We start from the raw sequence: 23367 nt of genomic DNA, 5'->3' as shown, positions 1-23367 counted from the left end.
TTCAGAACCAGAAAGTGTATTTCCACTTGTGTGTGCATATGTCTGCATCTCACATGATGAATAACTGCTGCACTGTAAAAATGTCAAGTCATATTTCCAGCTTCAATATATAAAAATGTAAATGTACTACTACATTCATGTATACTTGGAGGCTTCTATTTTTATTGCAGAAAACTACCAAAGAACTACAAAGTATGCTACCAGCTCTAGACAAAGCAATTAGGGCTCTGAATGCACTGGATAAAGCTGAGGTTGCTGAATTAAGGTAAGTAGTTTACCTACATTTGTTTTGAGCTGGAAGATACCAGAATAAACATAAATGCATGATAAAAATTACCAATTCTGTTGTCCAATTTTAGATTAATTCATTTTTAATCATCACGACTGCCAAATATTATAGCTCATTTTAAAAAGTGTTTTCAGCTCCTAGAAGGTGTTTATACCTCCTAATAAGCACTGCAGCAGGCCTAGACCAACAAACTGAGTGGCACCTGGGGTTCTGGGGGCAGGTGTACAGCTTTATCCACACTAGAGGGCTTGCCTTGGATCCTTCACAAAGAACCAAGCCCCTGACTCTCAGTGAGCAGTATTTTTATAGGATTTACAACCAAGTAGGAAGCAGAAGAACAGAGTGTTTGACATTAGTTGATTGGCCAAGAAAGTGACACTGAATTCCACCTGCTTAGCTTGCAATGGAGTCAGGAACAAAAACAAACTTAGAGAACAAAAGGCTTATTGAAGGATAGGCAGAGGGGTGCTGAAGAGTGGGGTGCCTGTCTGGGAGCAAGTGGTTTTATTTCTGCTTTTATTATTACTTTAAAATTTCTGTTAAGTGTGATATTTGCTGCACATTATAATTATAAAACATCAATTTGAAGAAATTCATATCTATGTATCCTTAACTACAGAAGGAAAGTAACTAGCAGTTACACTATGCTGACCATTGTTAGTGACTGAATCCCAGCGGCCCAAGGGTAAAAATTCAGAACCGATAAAACGCAGTGTTGCCAGAGCAGCTAGGTCCTGAGCATGGAGGGCTGGCTAGGACTCACTTCACCCTGCCCCTAACCTAACCCCTCAGCTCTTACTCGCTAACTCTAACTCTGACCAGAGGGACTCACAGCAACTCCCAGGGCAAGGACTGGACACTGCTAGTGCTAACAACAGTCTTCAGGGGAAATGTTTTCACTTGAGTTTCCCAATTCAACAAGCAGTGAGAGCTTGTGATTATGTCTTGAAATTGTCACGTTTTCCACTGTTGGAAGAAATTACTATTTTAATTTTTAAAATGTGGAAATAGGGGGCAATTCACCATCTACCATCATATTTATGACACACTATTAATTCTCAGGCTAAGAATAAAAACAACAAAAAGATTTGTTGTTGTTCTTTGGGTTTTTTGCTTTTATAGACAGGGTCTTGCTGCATAGCCTAAGCTGGTAAACTTGGAATCTTCCTGTCTCAACCTCCCAGGTACTGGAATTGGCATGTGGTAGTACAGTTTAGTTTTGTTGTGTTGATCAATGCATTTTTACACTGAAGTTAATCCAGATAAGGTTGAAACTCAGATCTACACAGAGAATCAAGAGAAGGGAAGAATAAGTCCCAACTCCTTTTCCTGCACTGGGACGAAGGTGTTGAGATCACCCTGGAAAAGCCTGCTGAGGAGCAGCAAACAGCACAGAGTTCAGGGTGGGAGCACAGACATCCAGAAGGATGAGCTAAGCCAGGTACCAAGATTGGTGGGGAGAGGTGCCTGGTGGCTTCAGGACCCGCAAGCAGGAAGGACATGGCAAGCAACTCCCAGAGCCAGGCCATTCTCCACTGCACAGCCCTCAGCCCCTAACTTTGCTGCAGGCCCCTCAAGCCTCATGCCAAGGGCAGCACACCATGGTGGGGAGTGTAGGTCTGATCCTGGCACTGCCCATCTGGCCAGGCTGCTGCCTGAGGTCTTACTTTCAAGTGGACACTGGGCACTGCACAGCTGCAGGAGCTAAGGAGTCAGGCACGTCCTGGAACTCCATGCTCATAGGTGTTGTCAACACTTCTCCCTTGTGATTTGCTGGTGTGCATTTGACACACTCCACAGTGCGTCAGAGTAAGGGTGCTTCCTCCTGCTCCTCAGGATCTTTTCTGGTTTCCCAAATCACAAGCAGGGACACTGGGGATGCCTAACAGCCTTTCTTATAGCAAACGCTGCTGACAGTCCATGGCAATGCAAGCCTAGAAAGATGAAGGTCACAGGAAACAAAGGCAGGTAAGGTCAGCCCAGGTCTGGAGAGGTGACTGGTCAGTGGGTCTCATTTAGAGTATAGTATGTGCTCCTGGGACATGGCACATGCACTGCACCAAAACTGGCAGGGTCCTGTTTTCCCTCTAATTTCCACTAAAATAACTCAAAGAGACTTGTTCCATCTCCACCATAGATCTGGATTAGTTTTACAGTCGATCCTGGGGAGGAGGAGAGTGGGGCAACTGCTGACCTTGCCTCTCTCCCCTAGTCCTCTCTTGAGTCTTTCTCAAAAGACCAGACTGAAAATCCCAGAAAAACACCTGAACGTCTGTCCAATATAGGCTGTTATGATTCAGTTGTCTTGTGTGGATCTGCAGACTATCTGTATTTTAGAATTAGACTATTTGAGGATAAACCTTAATTCTAATGAACACACAAATGGACATCTAGTCTGGAATTCTTTGTTATGAAATTTAAATTCTTCATGTCCCCATGTGATACTGGGCATGTAGAGCTGACCCTCTTGCCTTCATTCTTTGGGAAGAATGGTACGGTTCTCAAATGAGGACAGTCATTACCCTGGTAGACCCACCCCTCATGTGGGTTTTCACTGAAACTTCCTTCATGTAAAATGCTGCCCTATCACTAAGGCAAAATACCCAACACCAATACTTTAAGGAGGGAAGATTTATTTTGACTTAGTTTGTAGAAGTCTCAATCCATAGTTGCCTGACTCCAAGGCAGAATGGCACCGCAGCAGAAAACACCTCATGGCAGGTGACAGGAAACAGGGGGATCAAAGAGGAGAAAGAGAGATAAACCCTTCAGTCTATGCCCCAGTGACCATCTCCTCACCAGGCTCCACCTCCCAACATCACATTTAGCTATAAATTAGCTAACCATAACCATAGCCTGCTCTGACCCCTGACTTTCCAGTGGCAAGTGGCATATCAGTGGGTTAGGATTCAGCAAGAAGCAGTGTCCAGTTTTCCCCTGACAGCAAACATCTCATTAAGTAACTTCACATACAAATGCCCATCTATTCCCCTCCCATGTTGGTGACCTTGATGGTGGACCTTTTAGTACAAGATGATGATAAGCCAAAAGGGGTACTTAAGCGGTTTTTGGAACATGTGAATCACAAGAACAGGGCCACCCCTCAGTTCCTTATACACACCACACATACACGTTGCATAACACACACACATACCTCACATACACCCTTCCACACAGCACACACCCACACACACATAGTATCCCTGTCAAGCGATCATCAGTGAACAGCCCTAGACTGAAATAGAAGGATCAGAGGGTTCCCATTTTTAAATAACAGTGGATTCTTTTGTAATAAAAAGCCTATCTCTAATTTAGATATTCTGCATACTTAGATTTTATGCATTGCATCATCCTGAAGCAGATACTTACATGTTACAGACTCAAATTTTAAAAGGTTCCCTAATGGTGAAATAGCTACAAATAGTTCTCCTTGTCAAAGGGCTTGTTGGAATCTGTGACTGTTGTCTTGTGGTAGTTCACAGGGTGATGAGCTTTTCCGTCTTTGTAGGGTCTACACACGGCCCCCCTTCCCTGTGCTGACTGTCATGAATGCAGTATGTATTCTGCTGCAAAAGAAACCGAACTGGGCAACAGCAAAGCTGCTGCTTTCAGAAACTGGTTTCCTAAAGAAATTGATTAACCTCGATAAGGACAGCATACCTGATAAGGTAAAAATTGGGTCCCTAAATAATACATAATTTATGCATTTTGCATTCATGATCTTTGGAAACAACTAAAAGCATCCAAACTACAATTCCGTGTGAGAAGTGGAAGACATTGGTAACAGCAAGAGAAGCAAGCTGCACATCCAAACTCCACAGGTCTCCTGAAGTGTTAAAAAAAAGCAGTGTGGCCCTGGAATTGGAAAATATCGTATCTCAGACTCTCTTTAACTAACCAAGACTAGAGAAGAAGCAAGATAGTGGTGGGCTAAAATCTTTCTAGGTGGGTTGCAGTGCATCAGGTTCATCCAATGAGTGGATAAAAGAGTCTTAAATTTATCTTTATTTGTATAACCAGTGTTCATAGAGCAGCATGTGTTAGACTTTGTTCTGGTCATTTTACAAATAACAATTCATGTGGCAGGAGATGGGGCAAATTAAGGGGAAAAAATTAAAGGAAATGAAGCAGCCTGGAAACTGTGGGGAGGGTTTTGCTGGATAAGGTTTTATTCAGAATGAAGATTTGCTGTAACTTCAAGGACGAAGACAGCCAAGCAGACTCTTGAATGAACATGGACTGGCCATGCTGGGCAGAGTCCCACAGGAAAAAGAAAGGGACATGCAGAGGAGGAGGTGACAGAAAACCAGCTGCTATACCAAATAATTAAAATTGTGCAATTGAATGGCAAGGCTGGAGGAGTATCCCAGCAGGGGTGTCAGGTGAGAGAGGCTCTGAGAATCATGCTCCAGGGAGACCTGTGGACCTGTCAGGGGACTCCAACGGTGAGTGCTCAGTGATCATTTGGTAGATATGCAGGAGTTGTCTTCATTGCAGGAGATTTGATGAAGTTTGACGATACCAAGGAAAACATACTGGCATACTAACAGCCAGTCAGTTATAGTGTTGCCCTGTACTGTTAGGAAGCCCAGGCTGGGTCTGAGCAAGCTGCAGGGCTCGTGCTGACATCCACATTACACAAGTACCTTGTAAGGACCCCAGCAGTGAGAGGCCCTATGGTTTTGTTTAAATATATTTCAAGTGAATATTAGCTAATAGCTCATCTAAATGGGTGCTAAAAAGCCTGGCAGGATTTTTAGTGGTAAGAAGAACACCAGTGCTGACAAACTGAAACTGGACCACCTGCTGTCAAGATGATCCAGGAAGGTAGTGCTGCTCTCCAGGCAAGCAAGGCAAAGCCTGATTGGAAAGGCTGAGAAGACATCAGTCCAGTTATGGCTCCCCATGTAGAGGGGAAATTCTGCATCTGTGGCACTGCTTAGCAGAGGTGGGTCTGTAGCATGCCACCACTGACCATTGGGCCACCCCACAGGGACCGTGTTCTGCCAACATGGCACTTGGTCGTGAGGATAGAACCAGATACAGATAAGCAGGGACTTTAGATCTCCTCGTGCACCCATTCTTATGGCATAGCCACTCCTGTAACAAATGTTCTCTACAGAGGCCCGTCCTGGCTGGGGCCACTTGGTTCCGAGGACATATGCAGGATTCTTACAAGACATGAAGTTTTGTTCATTCTAATATATATTGGAGGAAACTTCAGACTAATAATAGCTTTTTGTCATATAACATGTTTCTTCTCTATAGGTTTTTGTGAAGCTGAAAAGAATTTTGAATTTGCCAGACTTCAACCCAACTAAGATGGCACTGGTATCTGCTGTGTGTTGTTCTATGTGCCAGTGGATCATAGCACTGAATGACTACCATGAGGTCCAGAAGGTGAGCCTCCACAGGTCTGAGGACTCGTGAGGACTCATGACAGCCTGTGTCCCAGAAATCATCTTCATCGACAATACTTGAGTGACCCTCTATCAAAAGGAAGCCTAATGAAATCGCGTTAATCAAATACAGTATATCATGCTAATTCACACAGAGGTCAAGCATTCCTATGCCCTTTTTTCTGACAACTGTGCCATGTTGTTTTAAATTAATATGTTTGACCATAATAAATCACTTTATAACTCTTGTATACACATACAAAATTCCAGGAAAGTTTAATGGCTGACACCTCTGAATGTCTTTCAATTGTAAGTGCCATTTTAAACAGCAAACCTGATGGTTTTTTTTTATATTTTACAAACCTGATGTTTTTAACACTTAAATTCTCTTTAAGGTGGTGAGCCCTAAACAAACCCAAGTAGCAGAAGCTCAAAATGTGCTCAAAATTGCACGACAAAAGCTATCTGAAAAACAAAGAGGTTTACAGCTGGTAAGAAATTTTTGCTTATTATGTTATCAATATCTTTATGAACTATAAAAATATCAGAAAAAATTAGTATCTCGGGGCTTAAGGTATAGCTCAATGTGAATGGTCACCTCACATGTGTGAGACACTGGGTTCCATTCCTAGCACACACACAGAAGTCATTGTCTCAGCAGAGCTTATTTGTTAATGATAAAGTAAGGGCAATAATATAGAAAGTGAAGAGGTTAACTACGAGTATTAAGTAAATAATGCGGTATAGATGTCACAGGTAAAGCTCTTAGTGCCTGCTATATAATAAAACGCTTGATGGAGGTAGAGGTTTGGGTCCTAACATCCCATTCCAGCCCACACCTCCACAAAGGCCCACTTCCTAAAAGGTCCATCACTTCCCAGAGGTGCCAAGCTGGGGACCAGGCCTTCAATACATGGGCCTTTGGAGATGTTCTAGTTACAAACTGTAACATGAACATCTTCAGAGATTTTGAGAAGTAATAAAACCTCCCCAAAACACAAACAATATAAGGGTTAATAAGATTTAAGACACTCAGGAGATCAATGCAGATGATTTATAATTACACTTCAAACAACTATCATAAGCAGTGACATCAGGATTTTAAGGAATTCCTAAGGTTTACAAACCTTTAGGTAAAGCCCAGGCAGAAGAGAAAGGTGCAAGCCAAATCTCAGAGAAAAGGCAATTTAAGGAACGCTCAGGGCATGTGGAACAACCAGCGTGGCTTGACGAGTTGGATAATGAAAAGGAACAGGAAAGGAGATGGGAGGGAGTTCGGGCTCAGCCTGTGGAAGCTTTTACTGACAAGGCCAAAATCTTAGGCTACAACCGTAGTTGACTGTTTACATAAGTATTTGCCAAATTCTTTTGACGAGGGATGTTATTAAAGTGAAGATTAATTTAAGTGAATTATTTCATGAGATATTCATGAAAATACGTTTTCTATGGATAACCTTGGGACAGTTCAGCAGTTGCTTCATCCTATTGCCATCCTAACTTCTAAAACTGGCTCTCTGGTCTTCTCAGAGATTCCTCTCGTTTTCTTAAAGAAAAAACGCACACAAAATATTAAAACTATGAACAAATAAATCAGAAAGTGATGAATGTTCAAATGCTAGGACTGCAAGAAAGCCTATTGAGGAGGGAAGACAGCATTTTAAAATACAAACTTCAGTAAAGGAATCATTTCTACAGTGTGCATTTCCCTTGGTAATATAATCCATTCAGAAAGATTTTTCATGATGCAAAAATAAAGTAGTTACACATTATATAAGCGACAGATAAATTCTTGAAGCAAAATGATAGATATTTTTCTCAATAATGAATTGTCTTTCAGACTGAAGAATATTTACTATCTTTGCAAGCAACTTACAAAGATGTTCTTAGTGAAAAACAACTGTTAGCAAATCGAAGAAAACTGGCCACCAAACGTCTGCAGTGTGCGTCTATCCTGCTGACTGTCCTGGAAGATGAGAAGGCATGGTTTCCCTTGGCTTCCTGTCGCTTCCCTGTGATTCCTGTGGCTTCCTTTGGCTTCCCATGACCTTGCATCTCCCACACTACCCACCGCTAGGCAACAGACCCCAAAGTGTTACTTCCCTGCAGGCTGTATTATATACCTGTTAAAATTTGCTCACTAGCCCACTTTTTATTGAGATCAAGAGAGAGCCTTGTTCATGTAGAGTAAAGCAATCCTGTTCTTGTAGTCCTGAATCAGAAGCAAACCAACTCATAACATCTGAGGCTTTTTTCTCTTGTTCCCAAAGCATCAGCACCATTGTTGTGTAACAAGCCCTAAAGCAAACCTTTCCAAGACGTGCCTGAGTTTCCTTCTGGAGCAAGGAAACACTCTGAGCTGAGTGTGCAAAACATGAACACTTGGGGGTGGGGAGCAAAGGGAGACCATGTCATTAAGAAGGCAAAAGAAAACTTTATTTTGTTCTACCACTTTTCTGGCCCATTTTATTCCTCCCATTTTAAGTTTCTCCCCTAGTCCATCTGTTTTCTCTGTCTTGAATCCCTAGTAAGCTGGCTAGAACCTTGGTAATTTTTAATTTTAATTTAGTTGGATGATATAAATCAGTATCATGGAAGACTCTTACAGGAGAGGGTATCAATCCAGGAGTGACGATTGCCTTTAGAAGGGGGTTGATGTTCCAAGAGCCACATGGCTGAGAGCCAGGGAATATCACTGACCTGTCTAGCACACACCTGACTGAGGATGGAGGCCCCACCTCGGATTCCCAGTGCCCTCAGAAGCTTTACCATCTCTAGAGAGCTGCTTAGCTTCTGAATCATTAGATGAATCAGACTTTATTAAAACAGTGCTGAAGGTGTCAAAGGCCTCCAAAATCAAGGGGCTGGGAGATGGGTAAGAATGTAATAAATATTGGTTATTATTATTATTATTGAACACCATTAATAATATGGTAGATTGATATTTTAAAAGTCATCCTGCTTTGTTGCACAAGGACTGGAAATGGCTATATAATCTACCTTAACAAATAAGACACTTAACAAATCTAAGACTAGGGCTGGTATTCCTCCCCAAAACAGTTCCTTTTGGAATGCTACCTGTAATTAAATTTTATGCAACTACAACTTAGGACAGTGATAGTAATAACAAGGATAGATCCAACACAGACACCATCAATTTTTAAAATGTCTCATAATGTAACTTCCATCAAATAGCCACTTTATATTTCCTCATGTAGACCCGGTGGCAGGCAGCAGTCAGCGGCATAGACCACAGGCTGGATGGGGTCCTGGGTGACTCCCTGCTGTCCGCAGCCTGCATCGTCTACAGCGGGGTCCTCACCCCAGAGTTTCGCCAGCTCATTGTGAATTCCTGGGAGAATGTTTGCATTAAAAACAGCATTTCTTTGTCTTCCAAATTCTCCTTTATTGAAGTGATGGCACAAAAAACTGAGGTAGGACCATATTTCTGTGACCTGTTGCCCATTATTATTGGCTAGATTTGGGTGGGGTGTACAGTTTTTGGCATGGCTTTCTCCAAGATTATTTTGATAAATGAAAATATCAAAGTTTACTTCAGGCCTTAATTTACTTTTTTATAAGTGATAGCTCTAGCGTCTCAATTATCTTTTCTTGTATCTCACCTTCTGAGTGTAATTCACAAAATACTCTCTCATTCTAATCCAGCTCCCTGCCTTGGGGAACACAAGCAGTCCTCCAACTCCTTTCACTAATAAAATTAGTGAGCTTAATGAGTCACAAGGAGCATTCTTAGCCACAGCCAAAAAATATAGACCTAGATTGAGCAATTCACTTAAAGATGTTTATGGTCTACATATATAAGTCTTATGCTGATATTAAGAAGACGTTTTTAAAATGACCTATTTTTCTTCCATCCTCATAGAATAAATTGGCTCCTACACTGATAACTTTACTTAAATGGACCATCCAATTTTTCAAATCTCAGAAACAAATACTGGCTCCTCATTCTCATAATGTTAGTAGCTAATTTAAACCCAGCTATATAAATAATTGCATTAAATGTGAATGGACTGTATGTACCAACTTAAAATCATAAGGCTGTATAATGGGATAAACCAAAGCACAGAACAGAAATCATATGTGATTTACTAAGACATATTGAAAAGTGAGAATAAAAGATGGGAGAAAATTTACCATAGATTTCAAAACAACAGCAATAACAGCAACTTTGCGGCAAAGTAAAGGATTAGTAGAATTAAACAACTGTACTTTACAGTAAAAAGTGGTTTAATTCTCCAAGAATATGTTAACAATTTTAAATTTGTATGTCATAATAAGATCTCAAATATTCATAATTCATTTTACTGGTCCCAAATGAACTTTAGGAATGTTTTCTTTAGATCTGCAACAGAAAAAAAAAAACCCAGATAAACCTGCAGTCATAGTGAGTCTAACACCTTCCTGCAAATCAGAACAAGCACATCAAAGCAAGAACAGAGGAGATTTAGTCAGGTGACCCTAAGTGGGCTTCAGGGTCACATGATGCTGCCACCCCTGCAGCTGAACAGCCACCAAGCACAGAGAACCCTGACCACAGAAGACTGCCAGAGCTAATCCAGCTCACAGCAAAGATGGGAGACCACTCTGAGAGCATCATCCAACCAGCCAATAGCATCCAAAAGAATGAAATACTTAGGAATCAGTCTAACACAAGTTATAAAAGATCTACTTATTGAAAATTAAAGTACTCTGAAAAAGGATATTGAAGAGGATGTCAGAAAATGGAAAGATAACCCTTATTCATGGTTAAGAAGAACCAGTATTGTTAAAATGGCCATACTCCCAAACCTGTTATACAGATTCAATGCAATTCTAATCAAAATACCGTTAGCATACGTTGCAGATCTAAAGAAAACATTCCTAAAGTTCATTTGGGACCAGAAGAGACAGAATAACCAAAGCAATTCCAGTCAACAAAAAGTTTTTTTCCCATTAAAAGAGATTATTCAACAGAGTGCAAACAAATCCACAGACTGGGAAGAATTTTAGCCAACTGTCCTTCAGACAAAGAACTTCTACCTAGAACATATAAACAATTAAAATCATGCCCCCAAATTTCAAAGACCCAACCCAAAAATGGGCATCTGAGATGAATATGCACTTCTCAGATGAAGAAACATAAATGGCAAATAAATATATGAAAAAATGTTCAGCTTCATTGGTCATTCAAGAAATGCAAATTAAAACAGCCCTGAGATTTTATCTCATTCCAAAAAGAATGACTACGATCAAGAAATCAACCAATAACAAATGCTGGCAGGTCTGTGGGGAAAAAAGGAACCTTTTTTCACTGTTGGTGGGAGTGTAGACTGGTGCACCCACTGTGGAAATCAGTGTGGAGATGATTCAGAAAACTAGGATTAAAGGCCCCATTTGATACAGCTATTCCCCTTCTGGATATTTTCCCAGAAGAATTGAAAAAACATACCACAGTGATATATGTGCACCCACGTTTATAGCAGCACAATTTGTAATAGCTAAGCCTTGGAAACAACCCAAATGCCCATCAGTTGCAGAATGGATAAAAAAAAGATGTGATATTTTTATACAATGGTGTACTACTCAGTTATAAAGAATAAACTTGAGACTTTTACAGGTAAATGGATGCAACTTGAGACCATACCCATAAGTGAAATAAATCAGGCTTGCATGTGTAAATATCATATTGTCTCCCTAGTGTAAAAAATTGAAAGAGTAAATAAGATCCAAAATGTACAATAGGTATTGTGAAAGGGAAAGGGAAAGAAATGGCTCAAATGGAAAGAAAAATTGGGATAGAGAAAAGGAGCAAAGAAAGAAAGAAAATATGTATCATATATATATGATAGATAATTATATTACTTATCTGTCAGTTCATCAAAGTTTGTACTTTCATCATTTGACTGATCATTTTTTCATGCTTATATCCTATAATCTGAATAACTGCTTTGAAAAACAATATGCATTACAGTAACCATTGTTAATTTCCTATTATTTTGCTTTTAAATTCTGTATCATCATTTTTGTTGTTTGTGGTTTGTTTATTTATTTGTATCAGGAATGAAACTTAGGACCTTGGGCTTGCCAAGCAGGTGCTTGTGCTGCTGAGTTACATCCCCAGTGCTCTTTGTGTTCTTTTTTCATTTCAAAAATTTTTTTAAAAGCAGCCCCGCTAGAAGTCAGTCTTAAAGATTCTTTAAAAATCCTCATATTTTTGGAAATGAAAAAAATGCAAATAACCATAGATCAAAGAAGAAATCAGAATTTAAAAATGGTGTCTTGATGAAAGGTTTTCCTTCCAGACGGTGGATGACAAGGGAGGCACCACCAAGAAGACAGCAGGGAGACAAGGTGCTATGGTCAGGAAGGAGAGAAAATGCACATGGGGGGTGCTGCTTTAAAATCCAGGAAAATCTATAGGAATATCATCAGAATTAATAAAAATTTAGCAAAGTTTCTAGAATAAGTCAATATACAAAATTCAACTGCCTTTCTCTCCACCAACAAGAGTATGCAGTATTTTCAGATACCACTTATCAGTGCATCAAAATAACGTACCAAAAGATGTGCAGAACTTTTACAAAGAAACCAGAAAGTACTGAGATATATTTTAAGAAATTTAAATTAAAAGTTATTCAAATTCGTGAATTGGTAAACTCAATATTCTAAAGCTTCCAGTTCTTTCCAGATTGATTGACTGATCCAATGTGATCCCAGTCAACATTCCAGCATGTATGTGTGTCCTTAAAAGCTGATTTTAAAAGTTATCAAGACAGCTGTTTTGAAGAAAATGAGAGACATTAGCAGCCATTGTTGACTTCCCTATTGTCTCGTCTCGATGACCTAAAATGCCTTCATCATCCTGTTCTGACCAGTTATATACTATTTTGCTTTGTATGAATTCATTGTATGCAAAGATATGGACAACTATTTGGAAGAAAACAAGAGACAATATGGTAGACAGTGAAGATCTCTGGTTGTTGTGCTTTGAGATCTGTATCTCTTACATTGTCTTGTGATCTGTTTTGTTCTGTTTAATTTTATCCTCTTTAAAATAAAATTTAAAAATAAATAAATTATCAAAGAAAAGTAAACATTTGAAAGATGATGTTGATGGACTGTTATCAAGACATGAAATGTCAAGGTTTACTTTAGAGCTGCATAATCTGGATGGTGATATTATTTATCGTGTATCTACCAATGGAAGGATAAAGCACCCTAAAAGCAGAGCAGAGGCCAGAGGCTAGAACAGACCCCTGTGTGCAGGGACATTCGACTGATGACACAGATGAGGCCACAGTCAAGAATGGGTGGTCTCGTCAAAAAAAGGTCCCAGATAACTGTACATTTTTGAAGGAAATCTGACTGCTACTTCATACCACACATAAAAATTTATTTCAGTTAAATTTGATTTCTAAATGTTCAACACAAATTAATGAAGTACATTTTAGAACATATGCATGATCCTAGGTTTAAAAAGATCTCTTACATAGCTCAGTGACACAGCACCTGCCTGGCAAATTCAGGGTCATGAGTTTGATTCCCGGTACCAAAATAAAATCTTTTAAAGTCTAGGGGACCAAGTGGGAGAGAAAAGGGGATGGGAAAATAGGGTACGTGCCAGGTACAAGGTCCTAACAACCCCAACAGACATGGTCATTATATGCCACAAGCATAAACTGAGATTAGCAATATCAACAAGAATGAAGAGGATATAAGGGAACTAAGAAGAGAAGTTGAGGTAGGGATTTTAAAAAGAGATAAGATGTGTTATGTGCATACACTAACTCCCCAAGATGATTGTAAAATGTATGTACTTAAAACTTGTACTACTAAAATTTTTAAGCAATAGTTACCAAAAACAAAGTAACTATATAAAGAAAATTATGATAAATTTCATTACATTAAAATTTAGACCTCTTCATCAAAGAATACAATTGAGAGGATATTTTTAAAAAGCCAGAGAAGAGAAGATTGTTTACAATACATATTTTAAACCAAAAATTCTACCTAACGTTAAAAAAAACTACTAAAAGTCAATAGGCAAATAAGTAAAACCCAGTAGATGCATGGTCATGTGTGGTGAATAGGCAACCCAGAATAGGAGTGTACACAGCAGTGCACACAGCAGGTGCTTCACTGTTTAGGAAGCTCAGCAGGGGATGGAGATTAAATCCAAAGCGTGACACCACAGAGCACCTCCCAACCTAGCAGACTGTGAGGACTGACTCAATCAGAGCTGGTGAGGGTACAGGGTGACAGAAAGTCTCAAAACCACTTAGAACACTGATATTAGCTGCAAGTGTTACACCCAATTCTGTGGTCCGTCACTCCAGTTTTTTCCACTTAAAGAAATGCATTGATAACTAAATCAATAGAAAAGCAGAAGAATGCTCACTCCAACACATTCCTGGGAGCCAACTCTTGGAGCCGTCCAGTACCTTTAGTATGGAATAGGTCCCTAAGCCTTGGATTTTCACTTAGTGGCTGCTCTACAGCCCCAAAAAGGTGCAAATACCACACACAGCTTGGGCAAAGCCAAGGCACAAAAATAGTGCAGGAGTTAATTTACCTCAAGCTCAAAAATTAAGCAAGCTAACTCCAGTATTTAGTCACACATACTTAGATATCAGGAGATCACTTCGCTTTTGAATCTGGGCCTAAGGATCACCTTTTGTACCCTGGACTCTTCATGCTGCATCAAAGGGTTGTTCATACTACAGCGGCAGGAGTGCCTCTCTCTGCAGCATTCTCATCCATTTCCATATTTCCTTTGATGTACGATTCAAGACCATGCCATTCTTCATGGGTGTAAACAAAAGCTCATTACAGAACTAAAAGATGCACTAGGCATCTCCCAAGGAGGCTCCTGCCTTTACCACAGGTTCCCTGGCAATCACCACAACAAAAATTTCACATCCAAGTTCCTTAGTCCTTTAAAGATTATTTACTTTTCTCAAGGTAGGGTTCTTGTAGGACCCTTCCCCGTGCTGTAGGATACTAAAGATGTGACTCAGTTGTGAGCAGTGATGGCTCCACTGCTTTTGCCCAGGTCCACAGGTGGCACACCCAGGGGCTGCCCCTTGGGAGGTGGTCCACAGAGAATGCTATCCTGATGAGAAGTGGACAGCAGTGGCCACTGCTTATCGACCCACACAAGCAGGCGCTAACCTGGATCCGCCATGTGGAGGGACCCGGGCTGCAGGAGCTCTCTACAGAGGACAGCCTGCTCCCCAAGAAGCTGGAGAACGCCATGAAGATGGGGGCAAGTGTGCTTCTGCAGGTACTGGGGCCAGAGGACCTGACTCTCCATTCCTATTAGCACCAAGCAGAAGGATAAGTTTTAAGTGACAAGTCATACTTCCAGACAAAAGAATTTACATATACACATACGCTTACATGTACACATATATAGCATGCATGTGCATGCATGCACACATACATGTGTATATGTGTGTCTGCATGCATGCATGTATACATACATGCAGCAAACTCACACATGCATATACATAAACATACATATGCATGCTTATACACAGGTATAGCACATATATACATGCACACATGTTAGAACAATGTACACATGCATGCATAATTACATACATGTGCATATATGCATAAATGCCCATACACATAAGCATACACAAGTATATGCATAACCCGCCCAGGGAAGAACATCTACACATGCATACACATAATACATAAATGCATATGCACACTTATACATACATACATACCATATAGTACACACACAAACATATGCACACACACAGTGAGTTTTCAGTGTTGAATTAGCTCTTTCACTGGTGTTCAGATACTTAATAAGATTTAAAGGTGTCTTCCAACCAATTTATTTATTTTAAGATTTTTCTTGTTTTCCCCCCAGATACTCTCTGAAACACTTTCTCCAGTCTTGAAGGCAACATTGAAAAAGGATATCTACCAGAAAAGAGGGCAGTATTTCATAAGAATTGATGATTCTGAGCTTCCATACAATTCTCAATTCAGGTAGTGTCTTTTCCAGTTAACTGAGTGAAATGTCTCTGTTTAAGACCCATAATCTTGAAGTCCTCCTTCTTGGGCCTGAGGAACTCCTTCATGGGAGAGGAGGTTGCCCTGGCCTGCTCCCTCTGAGCTCTCCTGGGGTGAGAGGGATCTTTTTTTTTTTTTAATTTTATTTAAGGAGAAAAAAAAAAGCAGAGAAAGGGTACAAGTTATACAGATTTACAGAAAAAAAATAAACAGTAGGAAATCACTAGTTAATGGATTACATATTGTCATCTTAGAAATAATTGTTCAAGTCACAAAATTAAAGCTTGTAAAGTGGACATTCCAACAATGATACTGCAAACAGTTCTGTTCAGTGATCCAATAAAACTCTGTGATATCATTTTCTATCTTATACACTTAAATATACATGCAGTTATATAGTTTAGAGCACTTTCTTTTCCTCTCTTTTGTACAGTGACTATTACACATTTTGGGTTTCATTGCTCCCACGGTTCTTAATACTTTTTTGGAAGAGAGTAAAACCAAATGTGACATAACAGAACAGAATCGGTCAAATCAAAAGGGTGGACATAATAGATAATGTAAAAACATAATACAAGGTGATCAACAATGGTTACCATAATGCCTCCCGCTATCTCTAATAGAATTGCCTATATCATTAGTTATAATAAAATTGAACAAAACAGTAAAGAACAAAACCGACAAAACCAAAACATTGGAGACATTGTAGGTCTTCAAAAGTAGATAAAAGTCAATGAGAATGGGCGTTATAATGAATCTCATTATCTTCACAGCTGATGCCTAAACTTTCGAACCTCATACTATCCAGCAAAACAGAATAGGGGAACATCAGTCAAAAACAAGCTGGTGAGAGTAATATAGGGCTTTAAATTGAGATAATGGAAAGTCAAAGTGGGTTACTATAATATATCCTGCTATTTTTATTTATTTTTCCTTTAATTAAAAGGATAAAAATAAAAAAGTAAATAATGGAGTGGAGATTGAGATAAAAGAGGGCATAGCAGTGAAACAGCGCAGATCAAAACATAACCATTTAAGCAGAATAGTGTTTTACCACCAGATAATCCTGACCTAAAAGTAGTTACCATATTGTCTCTTTCCTTGAAATCCTTGAGTACAACTTCGTATACTGTAGCATTAAATATATCAAAACAATGTAAAACCATTTAAGAGAATGACAGCATTACAGAGTATTTAGAATCGACTAACAGAAAATGAACAATGGTTTCTGTATAATCTCCTTGTCTTTAAAAGGTTTTTGCTTATACTATCATACATAATAAAATCCAATAAGATACAACCTATTTAGACCAATGGAGACAGAAGAACAAAAGCTTGATGAGACTTCAAAACAAGATGATACTAAGTCAGTATTACCTATTAAGATGTCATTTTCTCCAAAATAGCTGTTCCTATCATCCAATCTTCTCTGCCTCATTTCTGTTGAGCTCTTTTTCTGTCAGTAGCTATCAGTTTGTCTTCTTCATTTTGTTCTCTGCTCCATTCGTTGTGGCCTCCCCGCCACTATTTCTGGATTCTTTGTATTTTTCTTTTTTTAGAATATCCTGCAATACTCTCTGTAGAGTTGAATTGGTGGTTGCAAATTCCCCCAGTTCCTCTTTATCCTGAAAGCACCTTGTTTTTCCATCAATTTCCAGGGACAGTTGTGCAGGATATCTCAATCTTGGCTGGAGATTATTATCTTTCAAAGCTTGAATTATTTCCCCCCACGCTCTTCATGATTTGATGGTTTGTGCAGAGAAATCTGCTGTAAGTCTGATGGGTGTTCCCTTGTAAGTGGTCTGTTTCTTGTCTCTTACAGCTTTTAATATTCTGTTCTTGTATTGAATTTCTGGAATTTTTATTATTATATGCCTGGGTGTTGCTCTGTTTGGGTTGTAGGTAGCTGGGGTCCTGTATGCCTCATACATCTGAGTATCTTTCCTTTTTGCTAAATTAGGAAAATTCTCCTGGATTATTTCTGTGAGTAGCTTTTGTAGTTCACTTGTTTGTGTCCCTACTTCTTCTTTTATGTTCTTAATCCTTAAGTTATGGATCCTCTTATCATCTTCTTGTCTTTGTATTATTGCTGTTTGTTTCTTTGTTATTTTTAAGAAGTTTTTCATCTCATTCTCCCATATTACAAATCTGCCCTCCAGTTCAGATAGTCTGTCCTTAGTTTCTTTCAAGCTGTTATGCCAGTCTTCGATAGACTTCTTAGTTTCTTGGTAGTCCCTTGAACCTGCTTCATGTATTCTATGCTTTCTCTGTTTTCTCTATCAAACAATTCTCCCCTCTTTTTCTGTTCTTCCATTCCACCATCTGTTTTTTCTTGGGTGGTGCTTAGCATTTCTCTAACTATTCTGCATACTTCTAGCTTCAGGTCATTGATAACTTCATTCCTGAACTGATCTATGGCTCTCTATATGGCGCTTTATGTCTATTGGTGCGGTGTCCGCTATTGCCTGTTTCTCAGAATTGGGGGCCGAGGAGCCTTTCTTGTTGCTGCCTCTTCCCATATTCTCTGTTCTTTATATATGTAAGCTTATATAGGAGACCCAGCTTCTCTCCCTGTCAGCTACAGCCTGATCGAATTGCGCCGGTTAGGTGTTCCCGCCCACCGCAGCGCACCAGGGAGTTACAGACCAGGCAGCCTACACGGGGCCTACCCCTCCCGGCCACCGTCAGGCTCTGGGATCTGAGTTGGGCTAGCCTACTGGGTCTGCCAGCAGCGTCACGTAGGCTAGGCACTTTTCACCAATCCCGCCTGAGAGGGGGATGTGTGGCTGGAGTCGCCACCGCGCCCTGCTCCCGCAGGACTGCCTGGGCCCAGAATGTCCTCCGCTGGAGTCAAACTGTGGTAGAGTGTCAGTTTCTCTCACTCACCTCACCACAAGTCAGTGCACACCTCCCTGCCCGTCCTGTTTTCGACTCCGTTCGCAGATTTCCGTGTGAGAGGGATCTTACTTGCTCAGTCACTATGAGCTCCTGAGGTGCCTCTATAGGAGGCCATGACTCCCAGCTGGGAGCTTGGCTTGAGCCACTTGCCTAACATGGTCTTTGGGCAGAACCAGCTTTTGCAGCTTTAAAAAACAAGATCCATAGTCTATGTCCAGAGCAGAAAGAGATTTGGCCTAGAAAGGTAAAAACCTGGTGTCTGTTCCCAGTAAGAAGTGGCCAACTCACAAAGGACTGTGACACAGTCCACCTCATCGCACATCTGAGTCCTGAGGAAATGCAGTGTGTGCACTGTGCTCCCAGGCACTGTCCAGCTCTTCCTCCTTAGGCCTCTTTTCTATTAATAAGACATTTTCCAAATATGCTCCTCACAACTACAATTCAAGGATGTAATAAATGTCCCTCAAATCAGGTATCCTGAGGTTTTATAAAAGGGGTTAAACAAAGCTCGACAAGGCTTCAAACCCCCTCCCCTTCCTGGACTCTACTCTGGCACTGTGCACAGTAGCTCTGTAGGGGACAGCCTGCTGACCAGCCCTCCTCTCTCCCTGGGGAACCTGATCACGAAACCTCACTTCTGGAGTCATTTGTGAAGTGGCATTTTCCTGAGTTGACAAACAGGTCAGCTCAGGAATTACTTGTGCTGAAGGGGTAGAAAAGGGTGCTGCTACAAAAGACATGATCCCTATTCTGTCACTTTTGTCCATCTTATAGGGGTAGCTTATTTACCTTCTTTGAGCATCAGTTCTTTCTTTATAAAAGGAATGAAGAATTGTCCCTGCTTTATTTGATTGCCTGGAGAACTAAACAAGATCTACAAACGGACCTTTCCTCAGCGTCCCACAGGTCCCTCCTGACCTGAGCTACTGTCGTCTCTCCTTACCCCAAACAACCCCTCTGCTCTGCCTTGCAGCACTCTAGAAGGCAGCTAGAGGGGTCAGATCTGAAACACTGCATCTCTCTGCTGCCAGATCCCCGCTTCACTCTCACTGCTCTGGGTGGAAGCCAGAGTCTCACAATGATCAGCATCAGAACTTCCATTTAGCATTCTTCCTGCCCTCGTGCTTAAACCAAAATTTATGGTTAAGAGCCTACTTTGTGTGCAAGGCTGAATAACACTAAACATTAATCTCATTCACTTCAAGGAAAAATGTATTTTGCATTACTAGATAAATTATTTTCATCTTTCCCTCTGTATGTTATTTGAACAATTGGTGTCTTTCTCGTGTTTAGGTTATACTTATTTACAGAAATAGACAACCCCCATTTTCTGCCATCAGTGTACAACTTCGTTACTATGGTCAACTTCACAGTAACATTCCAAGGCTTGCAAGACCAGCTCTTATCTACTGTAGTAAGTCACGAAGTGCCTCATTTAGAAAAGCAGCACTCTCAGTTACTGGAGCAGATTGCCCTTGATGCAATAATGCTTGAAGAACTAGAGGAGAAAACATTGGACTTACTGCAGAATTCCCAGGGTAAGTGGAGATGTCTTGTGATACTAAGAGACTTTGTGAAGATCAGAATAAAAAGTTCTCAGGATCTTATTCTGAATTGGGGTCAAAAGAACCACATTTTCATTTTCACCAGATAGTCAAATAGCACTGGTGAGCCTGGGCTCAAGCTGTGACGTTTCTCAGTTCTCACTTTGCATTAGCTGGTCCTCTCCTAGAACAGTTTGCTCCCGACACATTGCTCTCAGTTCTAAGTGAAAGCTGAGAGAGAGGCTGGCATGAAACTCTGTGCCTGTGTATCTCTTGCCTAATGCCAGCCACAGGTCTCCAGTACAGCACAGAGGTAAAGAGCAGGTTCTCCTTGTGTTAACACTAACGGGTCTTTTCAAAGTAAACAACCCAAGACTTTTATGTATAACACTAGAAATTTTATTTTTTTAAGAAACAGATGTATAAACTGTTTTCCTGTTTACATCAGAGCTATCTCAGAAATCATAGCCTTTATAGCAACTAACTTCAATTTAGGTTAAATTACTGAGTCACACAGATGTATCTGCTCCTAATGCAACTGACATAAAATGCAAGAGTCCCTAATAATGAATTGCTTTTCTGTTTTAACTTGTAACTTATTTGGACTTTAAAGTCTCCCAAATAACTTGATTCTCAATTAAAATTATATATAGTAATATTCTATAGATTTTATTGCTTTTTTTTTCTCTTTTTCCATACAAATATCCAACAAGTTCCACTAGACTTAACTGAGCCTGAATTTTTTCAGCTGGGCCCTGGCTTGTGTTTACTCTGAAGCCATCTACACAGTGCTGATACTCACGGCAATTTAGTCTCTGTCTGATTGGAAAGCCTGCAGCCTGAGGTACAAGCCCACATGACTAGCTGCTTTAGTAAGACAGACTGAAAACCAGGCGTTTAAGAAAGGCAAACATTTATAAATAAATAAGATCTAATGTCCTGACAAGAAAGCTTGGAGGGACACAAATCAGCCTTTCCCAGGAGCAGTGCTCTTTTCAGATTTGAAAGGACCTGTCTCTCAATAATGCTTCCGTGTCTGGAGCAGACGTGCTAACTGCCCGGATTTGCTCATCACGCACTCTGTCCTTGTGTAAAATGATGATACTGTGCTCATAAATATGTCCAATTGATATAATCACTTTAAAACAAAACAAAAACTGCTTGATGAAATCTTGCTAAATAATATCAGACAGGAGATGAAAATCTGAATGTCATAGCCACAGATTCCATGCAATTTAAAATTAAAATGTATATCTTAAACTTTAAAAAGAAAATATCAGTGGCTGGAGGTTTAGCTCAATGGCACAAGCACCTGCCTGGCAAGTGCAAGGTCATGAGTTCAATCTCCAGTACCAAAAAGAAAAAAAGAAAAGATGAGTTCTTCAGATGCTTCCATTAATCTTTTAACCTGAAAATGTTTTAGGACTGAATCTCTGTTGTCCTCGGGAATGTTTGCCTGAGACTCAGCAGTTCTATCCGTTGTTTTTCTTAGTTCTACTAATTTTCTGCTCATTTAAAGCTGAGAATTGGTGGTAGAACTCTTTCTCATTTTTAAATGCTCTTTATCAATCAACTCTGCTGCCCTTCTCTCAGCAAGTCTGAATGGTGAGATCCTTGGGGTGGCGCTGACCATGGGGCAATGCTGGTACTGACAACTGTGTTCAGAGCACAGCTTGCGCTTGGGGAGGCGCAGACAGCTGTGCCAGGGGAAGGGCAGTGATGCATACCACTCCTGCCCGCCCCACTGAATTACGTGTGCCCCTCAGTCCAGTGACAGCCTCACCATCAGCCAACCGTTCTTGGCAAAATGCCACAGTAGCAAAAGAGGAGTGCCCCTGCAGGCCATGCAGGAGGAAGCACTGGCTGTTCAAAACCTGGACAAGGACTGAGGTTTTACAGAGTAAAACTGCCTTTATTTTTTGAGATGATGTTTTTAGTATCCTACAAGACTTCATATTTGGCATTAAAACCTCAAACTCTAGAAGTATTTAAAATAGGGAAAGTAGTGAGGAGGGTGTATTGCTCCTATATGTATTTTATTACTGTAATAAAATACTCAAGGCAAGCTGCCTTTATAGTTTTATGTAGATAAAACAGGAGGAGAGTTCAGGAGCAAAGATCATCTTGCTCTCACAATCACTGGCTCTTGAACCCAGTCCCTGCTGTTCCCCAGGACCTGGGGCCCCCAGATCCTGTTTCAAGGTCTCACTACCCTCAGCACTGCCACCTTGGGACCCAGACTTCTTGGGCACAGTCTTGCAGTTGCCACACCATTCTCCTTGACTTGACTCAAGAAGAGACGCATGTTAAGTTTTCCAAAGAAAGGAAGTAGTACCTCAGGTCTTAAAACCATATTTACAAGGGGAAAAAAGAGAAACAAAGCACAACAGTTCATTTTAGCTTGTGTTAGAAATTCAGGCAAACCCTTTCTTAGAAGTATGTTTGTTTACTATGAACCTTAAACACACATTTACCCCTGGGAGGATCTCTGTTGCTTTTCTGTTCCTTGTATCCAACAACAACAACCAGTTTTTTTTATAGCACAAGAATGAGATGACTTCTCTTTGTGACAAGACATGTGGTCAGATGGACACTTGGTCACATGGACTCGTGGTCACAAGATGTGTGATACAAGACACATGGTCATGTGGACATGTGATTACAAGACACTTGGTGATAAGACATGTGGTCACGTGGACAGCCATCTGGTTCCTCTGAGGAGACTGCAGCTGTCCCTGGGAATCTCCTATATCACATGCACATGAGGGCCCAGAGACACAGCCCCATTCTCATCTTGGGCCAGTGTATAACAAATGTCATAGTTCATGATAAGCTTTGTGTAAATTGGACAAAATGGGCTTAATGAGACAAATGAAAGATTGCTAAATATGACACACATCAGAGGGTTCTGTACTTTTGCTCTGCTCTGGTGTTTATGCCTAACTCTTCCTTGGATAAGAGTTTAAGATATTTTTAAAGGACTATTTATTAATAGTGACTTTAATAAAAAAATTTTCTTGAAAACTCTAACTAATAAAGTCTCCTTGGGTTGTGAGTATAGCTCACTGTGCTTCCTGTTTAGGAAGCCTTGGTTTTGATTCCTAGGATGAAAAAAAATCCTCCTTGATTCTAAACAAAATTTTTTTCCTTCTTTCTAAGTTTTAGTAAAACTCATCAGGGTCATTGCCTCTATGGAAATATTTTACTT

The 23367-nt window shown here is 40.3% G+C and overlaps 1 protein-coding gene across 1 annotated transcript in view; it reads left to right on the top strand.

The window, feature by feature from the left end:
• Dnah14 (dynein axonemal heavy chain 14) overlaps positions 1-23367 on the top strand; it is a 345721-nt gene that overhangs the window by 248643 nt on the left and 73711 nt on the right. Inside the window, exons 60-68 of the mRNA XM_063237535.1 lie at positions 171-265; positions 3798-3957; positions 5558-5689; positions 6084-6179; positions 7526-7666; positions 8904-9119; positions 14738-14968; positions 15572-15693; positions 19909-20153. Of these exons, the coding sequence (XP_063093605.1) occupies positions 171-265; positions 3798-3957; positions 5558-5689; positions 6084-6179; positions 7526-7666; positions 8904-9119; positions 14738-14968; positions 15572-15693; positions 19909-20153 (1438 nt within the window). The remainder of the gene's footprint in view (positions 1-170; positions 266-3797; positions 3958-5557; positions 5690-6083; positions 6180-7525; positions 7667-8903; positions 9120-14737; positions 14969-15571; positions 15694-19908; positions 20154-23367) is intronic.

The sequence above is a fragment of the Cavia porcellus genome, unplaced genomic scaffold (assembly GCF_034190915.1).
Source record: "Cavia porcellus strain 051 isolate PalLab524CR breed Dunkin Hartley unplaced genomic scaffold, mCavPor4.1 scaffold_26, whole genome shotgun sequence".
NCBI classification, from domain to species: Eukaryota; Metazoa; Chordata; class Mammalia; order Rodentia; family Caviidae; genus Cavia; species Cavia porcellus.
Note: the sequence above shows the minus strand (reverse complement) of the source record. Positions and strands in the feature narration are given on the sequence as shown.